Genomic DNA, 24,546 nt, shown 5'->3' with positions numbered 1-24,546 from the left:
TATAACTTTAAACCGTCCCCTCGCCCCGACACAGGCGCGAACCAGGGACCCTCTGCACACATCAACAACTGACACCCACGAAGAGTCGTTATCCATCGCTCCACAAAAGCTGCGGCCCTTGCAGAGCAAGGGGCAACACTACTAATAGGTTTCAGAGCAAGTGACGTAACTGATTGAAACGCTACTAGTGCGTACCCGCTAACTAGCTAGCCATTTCACATCCGTTACACTCACCCCCCTTTCAACCTCCTCCTTTTCCGCAGCAACCAGTGATCCGGGTCAACAGTATCAATGTAACAGTATAACTTTAAACCGTCCCCTCGCCCCGACACGGGCGCGAACCAGGGACCCTCTGCACACATCAACAACGGTCACCCACGAAGCGTCGTTACCCATCGCTCCACAAAGGCCGCGGCCCTTGCAGAGCAAGGGGCAACACTACTAATAGGTTTCAGAGCAAGTGACGTAACTGATTGAAACGCTACTAGTGCGTACCCGCTAACTAGCTAGCCATTTCACATCCGTTACACTTAGGCAGCCTGTTTTGCCACCTTAGTTTTGTGGGATGTTGTTTTTTGTTAGCTCTGTGAAGCATACAGAACGTGACGTTCGTTATTCTTTTGTTGTTTTGTTTGGTGTTCTGAGTAAATAAAGAATCATGAACACGTACCACGCTGCACCTTGGTCCACTTCTTCCGGCGGGCGTTACAGTGGAATTATGTTTTTAGAAATGTTTACAAATTAATAAAAATGAAAAGCTAAAATGTCTTTAGTCAATAAGTATTCAACCCCTTTTTTATGGCAAGCCTAAATAAGTTCAGTAGTAAAGTTGCATGGACTCACTCTGTAAGAAATAATAATGTTGAACAGGATTTTTGAATGACTACCTCATCTCTGTACCCCACATATACAAGTATTTGTAAGGTCCCTCAGTCGAGCAGTGAATTTAAAACACAGATTCAACCACAAAGACCACAGAGGTTTTCCAATGCCTCGCAAAGAATCCTACTGGTAAAAAAAAGAAGATATTGAATATCCCTTTGAGCATGGTGAAGTTATTAACTTACACTTTGGATGGTGTATCAATAAACCCTGTTGCCGGAGAGGAAGGAAACCACTCAGGGATTTCACCATAAGGTAACTTTAAACCAGTTACAGAGTTTAATGGCTGTGATAGGAGAAAACTGAGGATAGGTCAACAATGTTATTACTCCACCATTTTTTTATTTAACCTTTATTTAACTAGGCAAGTCAGTTAAGAAAAAAATCTTATTTACAATAACGGCCTACGGTGGAACAGTGGGTTGGCGCCGGAGAAGAAGGCATACGTTTTATGTGCCCCCAATCGATTGTGTTTTTTGTTTGTAACTTATTTTTTTACTGATTTTGTACATAATGTTGCCGCTACTGTCTCTTATGACCGAAAATCACTGCTGGACATCAGGACTGCGATTACTCACCACGGACTGGCAGAATCCTTTTTTTCCTTTAGCGAGTTTGACGGGGCCGACGCAAACAATATACTGCTATCTTGGGAACAGGCCCAGATCCCCGTGATTTGCGTGGAGGTAGAGAAAAAGGGGCCGGAGGGCGGGCTGCCTTCTAAGAATTTGTAGGCGATTGAATAAACCCCCTCTTTGGACAATAAAATAGATTACCTGCGCTGAAGATTAAACTACCAACGGGACATTCAAAATTGTAATATCTTATGTTTCAAGTCTGAACGATGATACTATCAACATACAGCTGGCTGGTTTTACGCTGCACCGGCAGGATAGAACAGCGGCGTCTGGTAAGACAAGAGGCGGCGGACAACGTATTTTTGTAAATAACAGCTGGTGCACGATATCTAAGGAAGTCTCGAGCTATTGCTTGCCTGAGGTAGAGTATCTCATGATAAACTGTAGACCACACTACCTACCTAGAGATTTTTTATCTGTATTTTACGTAGTTGTTTACATACCACCACAGTCAGAGGATGGTACTAAGACAGCATTGAATGAAAAGCAAACAAGAAAACGCTCACCCATAGGCGGCGCTCCTAGTAGCCGGCCACTTTAATGCAGAGAAACTTAAATCCGTTTTACCAAATTTCTATCAGCATGTTAAATGTGCAACCAGAGGGGAAAAAACTCTGGACCACCTTTACTCCACACACAGAGACGCATAAAAAGCTCTCCCTCGCCCTCCATTTGGCAAATCTGACCATAATTCTATTCTCCTGATTCATGCTTACAAGCAAAAATGAAAGCAGGAAGCGTCAGTGACTAGATCAATAAAAAAGTGGTCAGATGAAGCAGATGCTAAGCTACAGGACCGTTTTGCTATCACGGATAGGAATTTGTACCGGGATTCCTCCGATGGCATTGAGGAGTACACCACATCAGTCATTGGCTTCATCAATAAGTGCATCGATGACGTTGCCCCCACAGTGACCGTACGTACATACCCCAACCAGAAGCTATGGATTACAGGCAACATCCACACTGAGCTAAAGGCTAGAGCTGCCACTTTCAAGGAGCGGGACTCTATCCCGGAAGCTTATAAGAAAAACCCCTATGCCCTCCGACGAACCATCAAACAGGCAAAACGTCAATACAGGACTAAGATCGAATCGTATTACAGCGGCTCTGACACTCGTCGGATGTGGCAGGGCTTGCAAACCATTACAGACTAAAAAGGGAAGCACAGCCGAGAGCTGCCTAGTGACACGAGCCTACCAGATGAGCTAAACTACTTCTATGCTCGCTTCGAGGCAAGTAACACTGAAACATGCATGAGAGCACCAGCTGTTCCGGAAGACTGTGTGATCACGCTCTCCGCAGCCGATGTGTGCAAGATCTTTAAACAAGTCAACATTCACAACGCCGCAGGGCCAGACGGATTACCAGGACGTGTACTGCGAGCATGCGCTGACCAACTGGCAAGTGTCTTCACTGACATTTTCAACCTCTCCCTGTCCGAGTCTGTAATACTAACATGTTTTAAGCAGACAACCATAGTGCCTGTGACCAAGAACACTAAGGTAACCTGCCTAAACGACTACTGACCCGTAGCACTCACGTCCATAGCCATGAAGTGCTTCGAAAGACTGATCATGGCTCACATCAACACCATTATCCCAGAAACCCTAGACCTACTCCAATTTGCATACCGTCCCAACAGAACCACAGATGATGCAATCTCTATTGCACTCCACACTGCCCTTTCCCACCTGGACAAAAATAACACCTATGTGAGAATATCTCATCAATAAGCTAAGGACCCTGGGACTAAACACCTCCCTCTGCAACTGGATTCTGGTCTTCCTGACGGGCTGCCCTCAGGTGGTAAGGGTAGGTAACAACACATTCGCCATGCTGATCCTCAACACAGGGGCCCCTCAGGGGTGTGTGCTCAGTCCACTCCTGTAATCCCTGTTCCCTCATGACTGCATGGCCAGGCACGACTCCAACACCATCATTAAGTTTGCCGATGACATAACAGTGGTAGGCCTGATCACCGACAACAACGAGACAGCCTATACGGAGGAGGTCAGAGACCTGGCCGTGTGATGCCAGGACAACAGCCTTTCCCTCAACATGATCAAGACAAAAGAGATTATTGTGGACTACAGGAAAAAGAGGACCGAGCATCCCCATTCACATCGACGGGGCTGCAGTGGAGCAGGTTGAGAGCTTCAAGTTCCTTGGTGTCCACATCACCAACAAAATATCATGGTCCAAACACACTAAGACAGTCGTGAAGAGGGCACGACAAAGCCTATTCCCCCTCAGGAGACTGAAAGGTTTTGGCATGGGTCCTCAGATCCTCAGTCGGAAGTTTACATACACTTAGGTTGGAGTCATTAAAACTTGTTCTTCAACCACTCCACAAATTTCTTGTTAACAAACTATAGCTTTGGCAAGTCGGTTAGGACATCTACTTTGTGCATGACACGAGTCATTTTTCCAACAATTGTTTACAGACAGATTATTTCACTTATAATCCACTGTAGTAATTCCAGTGGGTCAGAAGTTTACATATACTAAGTTGACTGTGCCTTTAAACAGCTTGGAAAATTCCAGAAAATTATGTCATGGCTTTAGAAGCTTCTGATAGGCTAATTGACATAATTTGAGTCAATTGTAGGTGTTCCTGTGGATGTATTTCAAGGCCTACATTCAAACTCAGTGAATATTTGCTTGACATCATGAGAAAGTCAAAAGAAATCAGCCAAGACCTCGGAAAAAAATTGTAGACCTCCACAAGTCTGGTTCATCCTTGGGAGCAATTTCCAAACGCCTGAAGGTACCACATTCGTCTATACAAACAATAGTATGAAATTATAAACACCATGGGACCACGCAGCCGTCATACCGTTCAGGAAGGAGACGCGTTCTGTCTCCTAGAGATGAACGTACTTTGGTGTGAAAAGTGCATATCAACCCCAGACATCAGCAAAGGACCTTGTGAAGATGCTGGAGGAAGCAGGTACAAAAGTATCTATATCCACAGTAAAACAATTCCTATATCGACATAACCCGAAAGGCCACTCAGCAAGGAAGAAACCGCTGCTCCAAAACCGCCATAAAAAAGCCAGACTATGGTTTGCAACTGCACATGGGGACAAAGATCGTACTTTTTTAGAGAAATGTCCTATGCCTGATGAAACAAAAATGGAACTGTTTGGCCATAATGATCATTGTTATGTTTGGAGGAAAAGGGGGAGGCTTGCAAGCCAAAGAACACCATCCCAACCATGAAGCACGGGGGTGGCAGCATCATGTTGTGGGGGTGCTTGCTGCAGGATGGACTGGTGCACTTCACAAAATAGATGGCATCATGAAGAGGAAAATGATGTGGATATCTTGAAGCAACATCTCAAGACATGAGCGGGGTCTTCCAAATGGACAATGACCCCAAGCAAACTTCCAAGGTTGTGGCAGAATGGCTTAAGGACAACAAAGTCAAGGTATTGGAGTGGCCATCATAAAGTCCTGATCTCAATCCCATAGAAAATTTGTGGGCAGAACTGAAAAGCATGTGCAAGCAAGGAGGCCTACAAGCCTGACTCAGTTACACCAGCTCTGTCAGGAGGAATGGGCCAAAATTCACCCAACTTATCGTGGGAAGCTTGTGGAAGGCTACCTGAAACATTTTACCCAAGTTAAACAATTTAAAGGCAATGCTACCAAATACTAATTGAGTGTATGTAAACTTCTGACCCACTGGGAATGTGATGAAAGAAATAAAAGCTAAAATAAACCATTCTCTCTACTATTTTTCTGACATTTCACATTCTTAAAATAAAGTGGTGATCCTAGCTGACATAAGACAGGGAATTTTTATTAGGATTAAATGTCAGGAATTGTGAAAACTGAGTTTAAATGTATTTTTGCTGAGGTGTATGTAAACTTCCGACTTTAACTGTATTACCTCAACTAACCGGTGCAACCGCACATTGACTCTGTACCGTTTTCCCCCCTGTATATAGTCTTGCTATTGTTATTTTACTGCTGCACTTTAATAACTTGTTACTTTTATTGATTATTCTTATCCGTTTTTTAAAAACTGCATTGTTGGTTAGGGGCTCATAAGTAAGCGTTTCACTGTAAGGTCTACACCTGTTGTATTCGGCGCATGTGACTAATAAAATTTGATTTGAATAACTGTCTTGATCAGGGGCAGAACAACAGATTTTTACCTTGTCAGCTGGGGGATTCGATCTAGAAACCTTTCGGTTACTGGCCCAATGCTCTAACCACTACGCTACCTGCCGCCCCAATACTAACCTAATTGACGGAGTGGAAAAAAGGAAACCTGCACAAAATAAAAATATTCCAAAACCTGCATCATGTTTGCAACAAGACACTAAAGTAATACTGCAAAAACTGTGGAAAAGCAATTCACTTTTTATCCTCAATACAAAGTGTTATGTTTGGAGCAAATCCAACACAACACATTACTGAGTACCACTCTTCATATTTTCAAGAATAATGGTGGCTGCATCATGTTATGAGTATGCTTGTCATCATTAAGGACTGGGGAGTTTTTCATAATAAAAAAGAAACGGAATGGAGCTAAGCACAGGCTAAATCTTAGAGGAAGATCTGGTTCAGTCTATTTTCCACCAGACACTGGGAGAGTCATTCACCTTTCAGCAGGACAATAACCTAAAACACAAGGCCAACTCTACACTGGAGTTGCTTACCAAGAAGACAGTGAATGTTCCTGAGTGGCCGAGTTAAATCTGCTTGAAGATCTATTGCAAGACCTGAAAATGGATCTCTAGCAATGATAAACAACCAATTTTACAGAGTTGAAGAATTTTGAAAAGAACAATGGGAAAATGTTGCATAATCTAGGTGTGGAAAGCTCTAGAGACCCAGAAAAACTCACAGCTGTAATCGTTGCCAAAGGTGCTTCTTTCTACAAAGTATTGACCCAGGGTTGTGAATACTCATGTAAATGAGATATTTCTGTATTTAATTTTCAATAAATTTGCCAAAAAATCTAAAAACATTTTTTAATTTTGTCATTATGGGGTATTGTGTGTAGATGGGTGACCAAAACAACCAATTTCATCCATTTTGAATTCAGCCTGTAACACAACACCATTAAGAAAAAGTCCAGGGGTATGACCGATATGACATTGTCACTGTACCTCCACTGTGATGTGTAAAGGATCCACAATCTGCCAAATCACGAGTGACAGGATGTCTATGGCTAGTAACACTCCAACTGTTGCATAGAGTTTCCATGGCTCCAGGTGCTGCAGGGATACAGGAGAACCAATCACAATCCAAGGACCAAGGGTAATGCAGTGAGTCCACAAACAAGGATGAAAGGGCTCAAGCATACAGTAGATAAACTGCCAACAGAGTACAGTATTGTATATGTGTATCAGCACAGAATACTTAAGTTATCAGAGCTCCCTTTAAAAAGAGATTGATGTCAATGGGCTTCCCTGGTTAAATAAAGCACACATAAATTCATTGGCATTTAGACAATAATGTTAAAATATTCTAAGTGTAAATTGAGGAGTTACTAGGCAGTGGATGCTATATGAACAGCAGTGGTTTCTGAACGAGTAACATATCAGGAAGAAATTTGGCCCAAAAATGATGATAAAAAAATGATAAACAACATGCTTCTTCATTTTCCATCACTTCATTCTGGCTTGCTTCTAGCCCTGCAACCGTTCACCCCAAACATAACCAAACCGTATCACATAGACCTTGTCACCTCTTCTCTCCAAGTGCATGAAATGATTTGACTGCCTTCACTAGTCTTGCCATATTCTGACTTGGAAACTTTTTAAAGTACTTTCACAGAGCTCTTTGGCAAATTGCCCTTGCACGGCCATTAAAGAGAGTTGAAAGTCAACCTGATTCGTCTTGCATTGGCTCAACTAATAAAGCCCCCGAAGGTTGGATTTCCACATAGAACTTTAATACTCATACATATTCATAAATGCTCCATAAATGGCTTAATCTCTCATTCTTCTGATTAGGTCTAAGAAGAATTCCCACAACACATCGCACACTCGCAGTGTCTCCCTAGCTTCAGGACACACTATCTTAGAAAGGACACACACATGCATAAGTAATCAAGCTGATAGTGTGAGCATCACGGGTAAGAGTGTGTGTGTGTGTGTGTGTGTGTGGAGGTATCTCTCTGTATGAGTGTGAGTGAGTGGGCGTGTGTCTGTCTGTGCGTGTGCATGCATTTGTGTGCGTGTACGTGTGTCTGTGTGTCTGTGTGACTCCTGTCTCTGTTTCAAGCCTGTCGTACGCTGCTCTATTCTACTCTACTGTACTCTACTGTACTCTATTCTACTCTACTGTACTCTACTGTACTCTATTCTACTCTACTGTACTCTACTGTACTCTACTGTACTCTATTCTACTCTACTGTACTCTATTCTACTCTACTGTACTCTATTCTACTCTACTGTACTCTACTGTACTCTATTCTACTCTACTGTACTCTACTGTACTCTACTGTACTCTATTCTACTCTACTGTACTCTATTCTACTCTACTGTACTCTACTGTACTCTATTTTACTCTACTCTACTGTACTTTATTTTACTGTACTCGACTCTACTGTACTCTGCTCTACTCTACTCTACTGCAGTATATCCCACAGTAGAGGATATACAGAGATACTTTAACATGCAGAGCAGAGCACATCTCCCAGCGGCTTATGTATTTTTTATCTGCCAACACCACACATTCAGTACTGTAGACTCTGGAGCTTCCGTTTTCCCTCCTCTGGCCCTCCTAAAAGGCTTACCTTCCTCTTCTCCTTCTTCTCCTCCTTCTTTGTGAAGAGATTGTGTACCCACCAAATCTTGGTGAACATGCTGCCATAGGCCAGACTGAAGCCCAGGCCGAGCAGCCACAGACGGAACTAAACAGAGAGGGAGAGAGAGAGAGATTTTGTTGATTCAATATTTTACTTTTTTGATGCTTTGGCAATGCAAATGCCATTTTTATTATGCCAATACAGCAACAGCTGAATTGATAATGAGAGAGAGAGAGAGAAATAAGGAGAGAGAGAGAGAGAGAGAGAAATAAGGAGAGAGATAGAGAGAAATAAATAAGGAGAGAGAGAGAAATAAATAAGGAGAGAGACAAGGAATATGAGAAATAGAGAGAGGCAGAGAGAGAAATAATTTCTCCTGGCAAGCCATTACAGCACATCCATCTACTCTAGCACTAGAACAACCCATTCCCACGGCTTTAGCTGTGTCACCTGACAGACCACAGGGAACTGGGACCTGTGGATGTGGTGTCCGTCGATCCCCAGGGGAAACACAGCAGCCAGGGCCATCATACAGCCCACTGCTGTCATGTTGTTCAGGTAGGGCTGGGAGTTCTGGATGTACCTGGCACAACACACACAAAGAGGGTATGAAGAAAGGCCAGAGAATATAGACAAAACCCACAAAGGGACTGTTTCATGTGCACTGTCCGTAACACTTTATTGGAACTACTTGTCACAACAGCATCAAAATAATGTCATAAACGTGGCATATTTTGTCACTGAATGCAAAGTGACAAGGCATTTTGCATGGATTGGAGACAGTAATGCCAAATGTCGACATAAACGTGACTATCACTTGTCCACAGCCATCTGAAGACCTACAAGCAGGACCCACCAGGAGGACAGTCATACTCAACCCAGCGTGATTGCCAATGATGATGATGAGTTTTGATGATGAATTGTTGATGATGAATTGCTAGCTGTTTTAAAAAATATATTTTTGAATTGAACCTTTAAACTAGGCAAGTCAGTTTGTCACGCCCTGACTTTAGTTATATTTGCTTTCTTTATTATTTGGTTAGGTCAGGGTGTGACAAGGGTGGTTTGTTTAGTTTTTGTATTGTCTAGGGGGTTTTGTTATCTATGGGGATTTTGTATTGTCTAGGGGTATGTAGGTTTATGGTGGCCTGAATGGGTTCCCAATCAGAGACAGCTGTTTATCGTTGTCTCTGATTGGGGAGCCTATTTAGGTTGCCATTTTCCATGTTGGTTTTGTGGGTAGTTGTCCATGTTTAGTTGCATGTGAGCACTACGTTGGCGTCACGTGTCGGTTGGTTGTTTATTGTTTTGTGGGCGACATCGTTAAATAAACAAGTATGTACGCTCAAAACGCTGCGCCTTGGTCCACTCCTTTAAACGGCCGTGACACAGTCAAGAACAAATTCTTATTTACAATGACGGCCTACAATGACAGTGTTGCTTAAATGTGCAAGATAAATACCTTCTGGAGGGGAAATAAAGTTATAATCTTACCGGACGTTGCTGTTGTAGATGTTGAAGGTCAGACAGACGATGCCCAGCAGGATGCCCAGACCAGCGAAGACAGACACAGCAGCAAACAGCTTCTGAGAGAGGTACCTAAACTCCTCAATGACTATTGTCGAGTCAGCCGGGGGCCCGGCACCTGAACAGAGAGAGAGAGAGAGAGAGAGAGAGAAAGATATATATAAAAAAAGAAAGAAAGAGAGAGAGAGGCAGGACAGAGGTTAGTCCATCCATGCCTTAAAGAGACAGACAGTCTACTGTACTGTACTTGATGTCACTCAGAACAGAACAGGGCAAAAGGACAATTATGTTTTGAATTAAGATCAAAATCTGAATTTGAACATCAGGGAGGGCACTACGCTCAGTAACCTCTACAGACACCTACCTAAAGGATCAAATGAAATTGGCACAATCAATTTACACAGTAAGCGGTATACATTATTGTGTTGCTCTCAATGATTTAATTCAATGACCAACAAGGTACAGAAATTGAGAATAAACGAGGATAGATGTGGAAATCAGGACGTGTTCCCCCTAAATATCTCACATGTGCATAACTAAAAAGTAACCAAAAAATAGGCATTGGTTCTTTCAAGGTAGGGGATGGTTGAAAGTGCAGCTGACTGACTTTATCAATCTCCGATTTCTCTCTGTATCCTCCTGTCTGTTTAAATCCAGCTCTGCCTGCAGATCCTGACAGCTTCTCGGGGTGTGGGTGTCACTGTGTCCTTATGTAAGGCCGGTGACAGTGACATAGACTTGTGTCAGTGTGTGATGACGTGTCCATGTCAGGAAGAGGGTGACACAGTGTCGAGCCCCAGGGGTGTCACAATACCAGGGCGCCCGCATTTGGTTTGACGGTTTCAGCGATATCACACCACTGACTTGCCTAAAGTGACATCTGAGACATCCTGTCTAAGAACAGAGTGACGGCTGTTTGAAGACGTGTGTGTTCTTGTGTGCCTTGAAGAGAGAGCGAGCACTGTCCTGTCAGCTGATGTTTGCACTGTTTAAACCTTCCTCCGTCCTTGATCAAGGAATCAGGACAGGGTGTTGCCATGGAGACCAAGCTCTATAACAGTTGCCACAGTGATTAGGAAGACAGCTGAGCTGAAGTGGTTGTTAGGGGCGACCGCAAAGAGAGCAAGAAAGTGACGGAGTAATTGAACAAGGGGTAAACAGAATGGATAACAGGAGAGTTAAGTTAAGAGAACAATCACCTCCACAGCAGACCCAAATCGCCTCTGCCACTGTACATCAAGTTAAACTCACCTCTGTTACCTCTAGAACAAACTACACTCACTTCTGTCATCTCTAGAACAAACATAACTCACCTCCGTTACCTCTAGAACAAACTAAACTCACCTCTGTTACCTCAGGAACAAACTAAACACCTCCGTTACCTCAAGAACAAACTAAACTCACCTCTGTTACCTCAGGAACAAACTAAACTCACCTCCGTTACCTCTAGGACAAACTAAACTCACCTCCGTTACCTCTAGAACAAACTAAACTCACCTCCGTTACCTCAGGAACAAACTAAACTCACCTCTGTTACCTCAGGATAAACTAAACTGACCTCTGTTACCTCAGGAACAAACTAAACACCTCCGTTACCTCTAGAACAAACTAAACTCACCTCCGTTACCTCAGGAACAAACTAAACTCACCTCCGTTACCTCTAGAACAAACTAAACTCACCTCCGTTACCTCAGGAACAAACTAAACTCACCTCCGTTACCTCTAGAACAAACTAAACTCATCTCCGTTACCTCTAGAACAAACTAAACTCACCTCCGTTACCTTTAGAACAAACTAAACTCACCTCCGTTACCTCTAGAACAAACTAAACTCACCGTTACCTCTAGAACAAACTAAACTCACCTCCGTTACCTCTAGAAAAAACTAAATTCACCTCTGTTACCTCTAGAACAAACTAAACTCACCTCCGTTACCTCTAGAACAAACTAAACTCACCTCCGTTACCTCTAGAACAAACTAAACTCAAATCCGTCATCTCTATAGCAAAAAACAAAACTCTGTCACCTCTATAGCAAACTAAACTCCCCTCTGTCACCTCTATAACAAACTAACCTCACCTCTCCCACTGGTTACAGACGTCAGTTCAATGTCTAGTTTTGATTTACATTTGATTGAGTTGTCAACTAATGTGAACTCAACATGAAATTAAAAAAGAATTTCCCCATTGGATTTAGGTTCAAAGTTGGGTGAAAAAATGTTGATGACTTTTTGATTCAACGTCATGTTTTTTGTTGTTGTTGTTGAAATGATGTGGAAAAAGACATGGCAACCAGTTTTGTCCATTGGGCTGTGACTCACCAGTAATCTTGACTCACCTCTGTTACTGTACACACTTAGAAAAAAAGGTGTTATCTAAAGGGTTATTTGGCTGACCACAGAGGCTTCTACATGGAACCCAAAATGGTTGAAACCAAAAAGGGTTTTACATGGAACATAAAAAGGTTCTCCAATAGGGACAGCTGAAGAACCCTTTAGAACCCTTTTTCTAAGAGTGTGCGGGTCAACTAATCTTAACACTGTCACCTCTATAGCAAACAAACCTCTTTCACTCTCCAGAAAACTAGACTCCACTCCATCACCGCTGGAACAAATCATCCTCACCTCTGTAAACCTACATCACACCAAACTCACTCCTGTCACACTACAGAACAGTAAGACCACCAAACTCAGCCCCACAGTAAGACCACCAAACTCAGCCCCACAGTAAGACCACCAAACTCAGCCCCACAGTAAGACCACCAAACTCAGCCCCACAGTAAGACCACCAAACTCAGCCCCACAGTAAGACCACCAAACTCAGCCCTACAGTTTGACCACCAAACTCAGCCCTATAGTAAGACCACCAAACTCAACCCCACAGTAAGACCACCAAACTCAGCCCTACAGTAAGACCACCAAACTCAGCCCTACAGTAAGACCACCAAACTCAGCCCTACAGTAAGACCACCAAACTCAGCCCTACAGTAAGACCACCAAACTCAGCCCTACAGTAAGACCACCAAACTCAGCCCTACAGTATGTCGGCCTTGTGAAGGACAGAGATAGATACAGGTCACCATACAGTCGTCTCTGATTGGACCCGCTCCCCTCGGAGGCTAAGCTAAGCCTTGGCAACAAATCGTTTCCTTAAAAGTCTACAACGGTGCCCTCTCTCTGGGCTCCCAGCATGCACGATTGATTAGCAGTGCAGTAATTCTGAGCCCAGGCACAAGTGTGTCACCTCTCAAGGGAGGGCTGGGCCGGTAAACAACTGAACTACAACATTTGTCTTGGTGTGGCTGAAGCAAATCGACAGTAAAAGCATTTCTCTGCAGACTGTGTCACGCTCTGCAGACTGTGGTGGATGTTGAACTTTCCTAAAGTGAAGAAGTGTGGGTGGGGTCAGGCTTTCCTGACTGCCGTGGTCTGGCCACTGGGCTGTGGCTGTAAACTCATTCTGGGTGAAGGAGGATGAGGGTCCAAATGATTGCTTTTAAAGCCAGAAGTGGTGATTTGTCTGACATGGAAATGATGGATGGAGGCAGCGCGGGCTTAGAGAAAAAGTAGGCGTAACAGTAGGTCTAATGTGAGGGGAACGGGATAGATTGTTACATAGATGACTCACAGTAAGACAGTCACACACACACACACAGAGAGAGAGAGAGAGACATACACAGGAAGCCTGACAAAGACAAACGTAATCAACTCCGCCTCACCTATCCACACATCGTTGCCGAACCAGGAGAGATTCTTCTGAGAGCTGTCGTAGTATCCAATCTTCTTATAACTGCCTCCTACACAGCGAGAGGGAGAAGAGAGTTCAATTAACATCTTCTCAAATCCTCTTTCTTTCCTGCCTACATAATGTCCTTGGGTTATGAAGGGTTCAAACGAAAACAAGCAAAAGAAACACTTTGAAAATGAACGACAGATCAAAACATCATTATGAAAAGAAGGCTATAGAAGTGCATGGCAGAACATTTCAGATCCACAAATAGAGAAGAGGGAAAAAGTGGAACGAAGAGATGATACAGAGAGAAGGACCGATACAGAGCTACCACAGGGAAAGAAAGAGAGAGGGAGAGAACGAGTATGTAGCATCCTTAACCATGAATACTGATGAGAAATATTCACAAATTCAAGTCAAGGCTTTCAATGTATTAACCAAATTACCCGACCTCGTCACCAGCACGGCAGCACGCGAAATGCTACCCAGTGCATGCAGGAAGAAGTAGGATTATAATTTGTGTTATCCATTAGGGGTCCAAAAAGAACGGAGGTACAAAAAAATCCGCCACTTTAGCTTCGATCCAGTCCTCTTCCAATTAGACTGAAGACTTGACTCAACACATTTATAAATAAACACAATTTGCGTGTCCAAAAAATGCTTTGCTCTCAAATCAACACGAGTGAGAACGGGGGGGGGGGGGGGGGGGGGGGAGTCAGAAAAGCTTCAGCCTTGATCTGGATGAATGACTGGACTGACTGACATTCAATCACTCCACAACAAAATGTATTTTCTTAACTACTGTAGGATAACCAGAACAAGGAAAGGCTGAAATATGGTTGAAATGGTGATGGATGACGTTACCTTGCAGTTGCTCAATAAGGGTCATAGCCATCCTGGAACCCTGGGCATCAAACACCACATGACCCTGAAGGAGAAGAAAAGTGCTACATCAAGTCAGAAATCTACTGTCATTCAGACTTATTGAATGAGCCAATACATACATTACACGTGTTCTCTAATCCGGTCCTGGGACAAATAGGGTATGCAGGCTTTTGCTCCAACCCATTCCTAACACAGCATATTCAACTAACCAAGGGCTTGATGATAAGTTTAGTTGTTGAATCAGGTGTGTTAATCCTCCAACCAGGGTTGGACTACCTGGACTTGTATAATAAGAAACACTCATTTGCGTTTTCCATTGCAAAGGGTTTTCAAACATTTTGTGCCCTAATGAACATGGCCCTAGTATATTCTACTGGATGACCCTCCCTCCTGTACTCACAGACACGCCTTCAAATGAGCTGGTGTTGAGGGCGCGGTAGATCTCTGCTGTGATGTCATGGTTGTTGTAGTTGAAGTCCTCCAGCCTGCGGCCTTTGGCCTTCAGAGGGGCCACAGTCTTGTTGAGGGCCAGGGCCAGGGCCCAGACAGCGTCGTAGGCCAGAGGGGCCTCCTGGAAGCCCCCCGTCTCTTCCGGGTTCATACCCCCCAGCCGGTTCATCAACGCCCCCAGGAACTCCTGAGAGGTCTGATTGGACCAGACATCGGGAAGGGGAGGAGTTGATATATGAGGGTCACCATTCGTGTGGCTTTCAAACTGAACTATTGTCCATCAAACTCATTAGTATGACATTTCTATAATTAGAATCACTATGTTAGTTGCATTAGGGTCAACTTAGATTTAGGCAATACTGGAGCCTCAAGCATTGTGTAATGGATACATATTACTAGTCTTTGAACTCAAACGGTACTGTACTTAGCTCAGGGCTAAGACAGCTTTTACGCCATCTTTTTGGGACTAGCCAATCACAGAGTTCCATTGTCACCTAAGTTGAATATTTATTAGGGATAGCCCTGGGCCAGGGACATTTATTTCATATAAATGTCTAAATATGTGTCTCTGCCCTGGGCTCAGAAACATGTGGTGTGGAAAAGCCTAAAGGGCCCCTAGAGTGTACTATTGCAGAAGCACATCAAGCCACCGCTCTGTAGGTAGAGGAAGGTATATTAATGCTGATCAGCAGCTAGGCTGGCAGCGTGTGAAATTGAAGGGACGACGTGACCAGATGGAGAGCAGATGTTGCTCACCACGTTGGAATGCTGATCATAATCAATAACATTACATGAACTCGGGGGGAGCTGATCCTGGATCAGTGCTAGACCCGGCCCAGATGTTCTCACCAGGTTGGAGGCTCCGCGGACGGTCTCGGGGTTGAGCATGACGATCTCCGTGGTAACGTGGCCCTCCACCGCCTCTGTCATGTTCTCGATGGTGCAGTTGATGGACGGGTCTTTGATCTTGAACCAGTTATCAGCGTACCAACCAATCAGAAACCACACATATTTCTTCCCATACAGTTTCTCCTTAAATACCTGGAGGATGGAGGGAGAGAGTTGGAGGGAGAGAGGGCAGAGAAAGCAAAAGAGAGAGAAAATAGGAAAAAAGAGAAGGGCAGAGAGAGAGAGAGAAACATTTGGAAAATAGACAGAAAAGAAGAAGATGAAACACTTAATGGTCTGTTAAATGATTCTTAATTCCACAGAAATATTCTTTGCTTCTCAAGGCTACATCATCACCACAGTACAAATAAGAATTAATTAAATAAAAATTGTAATTTGTTCAGATAGAGGTTCAAGATACAATAGAGGTCAATAACTATAAATAGCCCGATGATTTAATGCTCAACATAACTTGAGGTCAAACAATGAAAAACACTCACCTCGCAAAACACTTTCCTGGCTTCCGTCTCATAGAAGAGCCCCACAATTATTCTGGCATCCTGGCGCTATTCAATGACAGGAAGCGCAATGATTTAAGCCATCGTAATGAAAATACATTCGCATAGTTCAATAATAATGATACAAGCCTTTACACTTTGACTATTCCAATTCTATGGTACAACCTCGGCTACCTCGGCACTTCACAGCCTGGCAGTTGGCAGTGCTAATTAGCCTCCTGCATTAATTTCCTGTATTAAATCACCTCACTTCGCTAACAGGCGCAGCTGTGAGCAGGGGAGAGCAACAGCAGCCCCCCCCCCCCCATTGAATATTTCATCAAAGCACCTTGAGGTTCTTGACAGCGACAGCCGGGTCGGTGAGGAAGCTCTGTCTCACACTGATCTCAATCCCAGCCTCCTTCACCCTCTGCTCCAGATCATCCAGAGTCTATATGAGAGAAGAAGAGAGGGGGTAGATAGAAAGAGAGAAGGAAGAGAGAACAGAGAAGGAAAGACAAAAGAGAGAAGGGATGGGGAAGATAGAAAGAGAGAAGGGAGTGGTAGAGATTGAAAGACCGAGAGAAGGGGTGAGAAAATGAGAAAGGAAAGGCGCAAGAAATTGAAATGGACCGAGAAAGAAGAGAGTAAAAGAGGAAAGAGATAATAAAGGACAGAGGGAGAGAAAGAGAAAGATCATTTGAGAGAGAGAGGTGGGAAAAGAGAGAAAACGAGAGGCAGAAAGAAGGGGAGAAGATAAAGAGGAAAAGACGTAGGGAAAGAGAGGGGAAAGAGGACAGATAGAGTCAAGGAATCAAGGAAGAGGGAGTTCATTAACCTCCATTAGAGGAAAGGATCCAAGTGCCACATCATCCACCCGTTTGCTCACCACCAATATTCCAACAAATTACTTCAGAAATCCACGATCAATTGTGGGATTGAACACTTAAAAGACTGTCATACCGCATATAAGTCCCACGTATGCACACACCCACTCCCCCACACTCATTTGCTCATTAAGATGTGGGAGAGTCACTGAAGAGGAGGCTGTGGAAGAAAGATAGAGAGAGAGACAGACAGACGTAGAGTGCGAGACAGAGAGTGAGAGACAGAGCAATAGAAAGAGAGCGAGAGAGAGACATAGCGAGAAGAGATAGACGGAGAGAGTGTACTGACCGAAGTGAAGACCTCTGTGGTCTGCTGGATGGTAGCGATCTTGGTCCACTTCCACTTCTGAAAGAGGCGTACCCTGGTGGGGTTGTGGAGGGTGGCCGAAGGGTGGGTGCGGAAGAAGGTGGGGAAGCGGTTCCTGTTGGACAAGGCTGGAGAGCTGGAGCCATAGGACAACTGAGAAAGAGAGAGAGGGAGATAGGGAGGGAGATAAACATTTAAAACGCTACACAGCCAGGCAATATACAGTACTAATGTTTTCCGATTTCAATTGAATTAAGAGGTGAAGGGGTCTCATGTTCTTTATCTATCATGACTTTGGTTTCGGTGTTCAGAGCATCGGCACCCTGACGTCAGGGAGAGAAGAAGAAGGTAGAGACCTGATGATTAATGTCAAATGTCAAACGTCATGTACAATATCGAGTCCCAGCGTAAACAAATGTCCTGGTGTATGTAGAGGTAGTGGAGCCCCCAATACATGGACAGCAGACAATACAGCTAGTGACATGTAGAGTAGAATAGAGTTTGCCTGCTCACAATTGAGTGCAGTCAGGGGGACGATGGTATCAGCCTGTGGAAAACAGCTCCAGCATTAGGGGTGACACGCACACGGGAGAATGAAATAGAAGGAAATGGAGCAAAGCGGCGGGGCACAGAGAGGCTCATAAAACACCACTTTGCAGGAAGCAGAAGAGAAGTACTCCCGTGTGCTTTTTTTCACGACCTGAAACAAACACTAGCCTCAAAATGAGTTGGTTCAGGGTTGTGTTCATTATGCACCAAATGGACTAAAACAGGAAGGGATTCACTGGATTTGTCCAACAAGAAAGACACATTTTTGTTTTCCGTTGCTAAATGTTTTAAAATGTTTCACAGTGCCGGTATGAACTTTTTTCTTGTATTGGGTCAATGAGATTGGCTTTAAATGTAGACTGAGTTGCTACGCTAGGCTCTGGGAGATCCGAATACAGCCTACAATTGGAGCACCCAGAAGTCCCTTGATTCTGATCTGTTTGGTCCTTGGCTCTTTTCCCTCCCTGATAGGCTTGTTTGACATGCAGAGAGATACTCCTCCTAAGGGCTGAACAGAGACAGAAATAATATGTGTGGAGATTGGTGGTGGTGTACACTCACTCACTAAAGAGCCTGATCCCTTTATATATGTGTGTGTGTGTGTGTGTGTGTGTGTGTGTGTGTGTGTGTGTGTGTGTGTGTGTGTGTGTGTGTGTGTGTGTGTGTGTGTGTGTGTGTGTGTGTGTGTGTGTGTGTGTGTGTGTGTGTGTGTGTGTGTGTGTGTGTGTGTGTGTGAGAGAGAGAGAGAGAGAGAGGAGGGGAGATCGGGGGGGTCGACAGCTAGAGTCGGAACAAGGAGGCCGAGAGGAAGAGAACATAGGAAATCAAGCAGACAGGCCCAAGGCACTAGTTGCTGACAAGTGGAGGGAGTAAAGAGGAGATTGGAAAAACAAGAAGAGTTTTTAATGAAGGAGAGAGAAGGATGGATAGGGAGATTTAATTTGTTCTCAATTAATTACTTGGCTAAAAAGTTTAAGGTTGATTATGAGATTACAAGACAGACAGACAGAGAGACAGAGAGAGAGAGAGAGAGAGAGAGACAGAGACAGAGACAGAGACAGAGACAGAGACAGAGACAGAGACAGAGACAGAGACAGAGACAGAGAGAGACAGAGAGAGACAGAGAGAGAGAGAGAGAGAGAGAGAGAGAGAGAGAGAGAGAGAGAGAGAGAGAGAGAGAGAGAGAGAGAGAGAGAGAGAGAGAGAGAGAGAGAGAGAGAAAGAGAGAGCATGGGACACACACACACACACACACAGTAGCTACCCACCACTATGAGGTTCCACATGCGAGCAGCCTCTGCTACCAGTGTGGATACGGAGCTGCAGCCGGGCATCAGAACTGTCTTGATGGGCTCTGTGTAGAGCAGATCATAGAGCAACTTGGTGGATTCCCCCGGGTCACACTAAGAGAGAGAAAGAGGAAGAGGGAGAGGGGGGAAATGGAGGGAGGAGGGGATATGGGGGAGATGGAGGGAAATAAAAGGGGAGACAGATGTGAGGGGGAGATGAAGGGAGAGAGAGAGGGAGGAAAAGAGGAGGAAGATTAGGAGAGAAATAGGGGGAAGGAGAGGAAGAGAAGAGGGGTGAGATATGTGGGAGAGAAAGTGAGGGGGTGGGTAGAGAACAGGGGTAGAGAGAGGAGGGAGGGGGGAAGAAAGAAGAATATCAGAAACAGAAAGAGAAGAACAGAACAGCGATCGATATTCAGCCTTATTGAGCGTCAGTATAAAAGTGGGAAAAGATGGCCACCGAGAGAGTTAAATCGACCACGCTGTCCAAAAAGAGACAGGAAGAAAATATGACAGCACAAAGAGGGATGGAGATATCACAAACAGAACACATTCAAAGCCTCAAATGAATGTAAAATAAGCTTGAGGTGGTCCAATCATGAACAAATTATCCATCCCAGGCCTGTCAACAAGGTTTTGAATAAGCCATCCCCATTCCAGTCCTCAATAGGGCCCGATCTAAATCAGCCTGACACGTTTAATGGGGATTTGCTGTGGAGGGGGAGAGAGAGGAAACAGAACTCCCATGCATTGCAGTTGAGTGTCACAAGCAATCTGGCTGTGGAAAACTGTGACTTAACAACGGACATTATGGGCCCTGATTTGGGTGTTGGCTTGTCTCCGTTTGTTTTCCGAGATGGACATAGAGCACTCAAGAAGCAAATGTATTGGACGCAAAAATTGCCTGTTGATTTCAATGATGGTTGTTTGACTGTGAAAACATTGTTGTCTAATGCTACTATTGTAGGATATAATCTAGATGTCATGATACCACCAAGTCCAATTGATCACAATGGAAGAGAAAGTGACGTTTTGCTATCCTGTCACATCTGATAACATGTCAGGCGGTCAGAACCTTTTCTCTGCCCTAGAGAACTACTGGAGATGCCTGCCTTTACAAAAACAAAAATAGATACACGTACATTAAATGTAGATGTTAGCACCACCGTTTCACATGTGAGGCGAATAACATGTTTTCCCCTCACATCTGAATTGCAGTTTGACATGTGAAATGACATGTGAAATGTGAAAACTTTCACGTGAGAATGGGATATGCCGTTTGACATAGGAAAAACATTCTTATGTGAGAATCACATTTGCTGTTTCACATGTAAGAAAAAATTCCCATGTGGAATTGCATTTTCACATGTGAAAAACAATCACACCTGTAAAAATCTAATTTGCATTTTCATATTTGAAAATACTTGAATGTGTGATTGTTTTTCATGACCTTGCAATTCCACATCTAAAGAGACAATCTAATTTGCAGTTTCACATGTAAGAATACTTCACATTTACTCCAATGTTTGTAAACAAAGTAAAGGTGAACAAACACTGCGTAGCCTAAAAACAGAGTTAAAACTATAATTATGATGGATGGTCAGTACTTGCATCCATAGCGTAGCCTATGGATATAAGAGTGGTTGCATATCTCCAGCTCCAACCCAAAGTTGTTTACCGAAACTGTGGCAAGGAGAACACTTTGTTAATGTTTCAATTAAGGATTGCCACTTTAAACACTTTTAATTGAGTAACAGCGTTGTTACATGGTGCAGGGGTAGGCAACCCTGTTCCTGGAGTGCTGCAGGATTTTGTTCTAACTAGGCACCACATCAGACCAACTGAGCTAATTGATCAGTTCAGTGATTGCCTAAATTCAACGCACCTGGTCTTCCAGGTTGGTTAAATCAAAAACATGAAGCGCCTACGGCCCTCCAGGACCGGGGTTGTCTAACCCTGCTCTAGTGAATGTTCTGTAGTCCAGAACAACATTCTTAGTATTCCAAACTAAAAGAATGACATTGAATGCAAAACATAAACCCAAAACTATTGATAGCAAAACAAAATCATTTTTACATGTGAAAGCCAATGAAATGTAAATAAATGCAAAAAAAAATAGTTTTCCTTTAAAAAAAATTATGACAATGCAATTAAATAAAATGACTCCCTCTTCCCTGACATTTTCCCTGTCTTTGGTTATGTTACTCTGGTCTTTGCTTTCCCTGCCTTTTTTCCAGTTGCAAGTTCTGACAAATTCATTACAGCAACAAAGCACCCTACTGCTGGTTTGCCTCTGAAGTTAAGCAGGGTCAGTCCCTGGATGGGAGACCAGATGTAGCTGGAAGTGGGAATAAAAAAGAAATTATAATGGAAAAACACATGTAAAAAATGTACATGTGAAAGTTCACACGTGTCCGAAAACCACGTTTTCCTTTGTTGTAAGGGTGGGATGTATAACCCTCCTCTTTTCCACACACACACATGCACTGTCCGTGGTGCTGAAACGATGCAACCCAATATTAGCGTCAGAGTTAGCTAATAGATACTACTCCAGCATCCAATCTATCCGCCCATGAGACTTTGATGAGAAACCAATCCCACAGAAAGAATAGGAGAAGAAGCCACATATGCTGATCTGCTTTATTCTCTTGAATTGCATTTCAGATTGAATAAATATAAAAGAAGTGTGAATATATAAGAGGACCAGTGGGCTCTTATGTCTTATCTCAAGTCACTGTGATCTCCCCCCTGTAATTAAATCTGGAGTACCACATGAGTCATGGCGTTAAATGGTGCATACATGAATTTGATACACGTGTGTGTGTGCATGCATGCGTGTGAGATAGTGCACGAGTATGCATGTGTACCGTGTGGAAATATTGATAATTTTGGTCCCTGATTGAGTCCTATCATGTTCCAGCCGCCAATTAAAGGGGACGTGAGAGATTTTTAAAATGTTATTTAAGCCTTATTTTACCAGGTAAGTTGACTGAGAACACGCTCTCATTTACAGCAACGACCTGGGGAACAGTTACAGGGGAGAGGAGGGGGAATGAATGAGCCAATAAGAAGCTGGGGATGATTAGGTGGCCATGATGGTATGAGGGCCAGATTGGGAATTTAGCCAGGACACCGGGGTTAACACCCCTACTCTTACAATAAGTGCCATGGGATCTTTAGTGACAACAGATTCAGGACACCAGTTTGAAGTCCCCTCCGAAAGACGGCACCCCTACACAGAGAGCACCTCTTCACGCCATTTCTCTACCTCTGTCTCCCTCCACCACAGTTAATAATTGATCAAAGTTATCAGTCTCCGCTTTGATATAACCATGGCAACGGTCTAGAGAGGGTGAGTGGTGTGTCTGTGTATAGATCTCAATGTGCTGTAAACAGTCTAATGTTCTCTCCCTATACTGCCACACAAACAAACAAGCAGCAGTCTTCCCATGTAGATCGATTTTTATTGGATCTTTATTTAACTAGGCAAGTCAGTTACAGTGACAAGAAAAAGTATATGGACCCTTTGGAATAATATGGATTTCTGCGTAAATTGGTCATCAAATTTGATCTGATCTTCATCTAAGTCACAACAATAGACAAACACAGTGTGCTTAAACTAAAAACACAGAAATTATTGTATTTTTCTTGTCGATATTGAATACCTAATTTAAACATTCACTGTGTAGGTTGGAAAAAGTATGTGAACCCCTAGGCTAATGACTTCTCCAAAAGCTAATTGGAGTCAGGAGTCGTCTAACCTGGAGTCCAATCAATGAGACGGGATTGGAGATGTTGGTTATAGCTGCCTTGCCCTATAAAAAACACTCACAAAATTTGAGTTTGCTATTCACAAGAAGCATTACCTGATGTGGACCATGCCTCGATCAAAAGAGATCTCAGAAGACCTAAGATTAAGAATTGTTGACTTGCATAAAGCTGGAAAGGGTTACAAAAGTATCTCTAAAAGCGTTGATGTTCATCAGTTCACTGTAAGACAAATGGTCTATAAATGGAGAAAGTTCAGCACTGTTGCTACTCTCCCTAGGAGTGGCCGTCCTGCAAGAGCACAGCACAGAATGCTCAATGAGGTTAAGAAGAATCCTAGAGTGTCAGCTAAAGACTTACAGAAATGTCTGGAACATGCTACCATCTCTGTTGACGAGTCTACGATATGTAAAACACTAAACAAGAATGGTGTTCATGGGAGGACACCACGGAAGAAGCCACTGCTGTCCAAAGAAAAGTGCACCTGGATGTTCCACAGCACTACTGGCAAAATATTCTGTGGACATATGAAACTACAGTTGAGTTGCTTGTAAGGAACACACAACACTATGTGTGGAGAAGAAAAGGTACAGCACACCAACATCAAAACCTCATCCCAACTGTAAAGTATGGTGGAGGGAGCATCATGGTTTGGGGCTGCTTTGCTGCGTCAGGGCCTGGACAGCATGCTATCATCGACGGAAAAATGAATTCCGATGTTTATCAAGACATTTTGCAGGAGAATGTTAGGCTATCTGTCCTCCAATTGAAGCTCAACAGAAGTTGGTTGATGCAACAGGACAACGACCCAAAACACAGAAGTAAATCAACAACAGAATTGCTTCAACAGAAGAAAAAAATATGCCTTCTGGAGTGGCCCAGTCAGAGTCCTGACCTCAACCCAAATGAGATGCTGTGGCATGACCTCAAGAGAGCAGTTCACACCAGACATCCCAAGAATATTGCTGAACTGAAACAGTTTTGTAAAGAGGAATGGTCCAAAATCCCTCCTGACTGTTGTCTGATCCGCAACCACAGAAAATGTTTGGTTGAGTTTATTGCTGCCAAAGGATAGTCAACCAGTTATTAAATCCAAGGGTTCACATACTTTTCCCACCCTGCACTGTGAATGTTTACACGTTGTGTTCAATAAAGACAGGAAAACCTATAATTGTTTGTGTGTTATTAGTTTAAGCAGACCGTGTTTGTCTATTGTTGTGACCTAGATGAAGATCATATCAAAATGTATGACCAATGTATGCAGAAATCCAGGTATTTCCAAAGGGTTGACATACTTTTTCTTGCCACTGTGTGAACAAATCCTTATTTTTTCAATGACGGCCTATCGGGGAACAGTGGGTTAACTGCCTTGTTCAGGAGCAGAATGACAGATTTTTACCTTGTCAGCTCGGGGATTCGATCCAGCAACCTTTCAGTTACTGGCCCAACGCTCTAACCACTAGGCTACCTGCCGCACTGA

General features: G+C 43.6%; 1 protein-coding gene across 8 annotated transcripts in view; it reads right to left on the bottom strand.

Moving 5' to 3' along the window:
* Positions 1–24,546, bottom strand: part of gabbr1a (gamma-aminobutyric acid (GABA) B receptor, 1a) — a 51,641-nt gene that overhangs the window by 7,029 nt on the left and 20,066 nt on the right. For all 8 annotated transcript variants that reach the window (XM_055925688.1, XM_055925691.1, XM_055925690.1 and 5 more), the window contains 12 exons: positions 19,278–19,412; positions 17,443–17,613; positions 16,616–16,717; positions 16,270–16,335; positions 15,731–15,922; positions 14,832–15,077; positions 14,411–14,474; positions 13,536–13,613; positions 9,787–9,937; positions 8,743–8,875; positions 8,281–8,397; positions 6,647–6,754 (listed from right to left, as the gene is read on the bottom strand). In XM_055925688.1, coding sequence (XP_055781663.1) covers positions 6,647–6,754; positions 8,281–8,397; positions 8,743–8,875; positions 9,787–9,937; positions 13,536–13,613; positions 14,411–14,474; positions 14,832–15,077; positions 15,731–15,922; positions 16,270–16,335; positions 16,616–16,717; positions 17,443–17,613; positions 19,278–19,412 — 1,563 coding nt within the window. The remainder of the gene's footprint in view (positions 1–6,646; positions 6,755–8,280; positions 8,398–8,742; positions 8,876–9,786; positions 9,938–13,535; positions 13,614–14,410; positions 14,475–14,831; positions 15,078–15,730; positions 15,923–16,269; positions 16,336–16,615; positions 16,718–17,442; positions 17,614–19,277; positions 19,413–24,546) is intronic.

Source organism: Salvelinus fontinalis, chromosome 6 (genome assembly GCF_029448725.1).
Source record: "Salvelinus fontinalis isolate EN_2023a chromosome 6, ASM2944872v1, whole genome shotgun sequence".
Taxonomy (NCBI): Eukaryota; Metazoa; Chordata; class Actinopteri; order Salmoniformes; family Salmonidae; genus Salvelinus; species Salvelinus fontinalis.
Note: the sequence above shows the minus strand (reverse complement) of the source record. Positions and strands in the feature narration are given on the sequence as shown.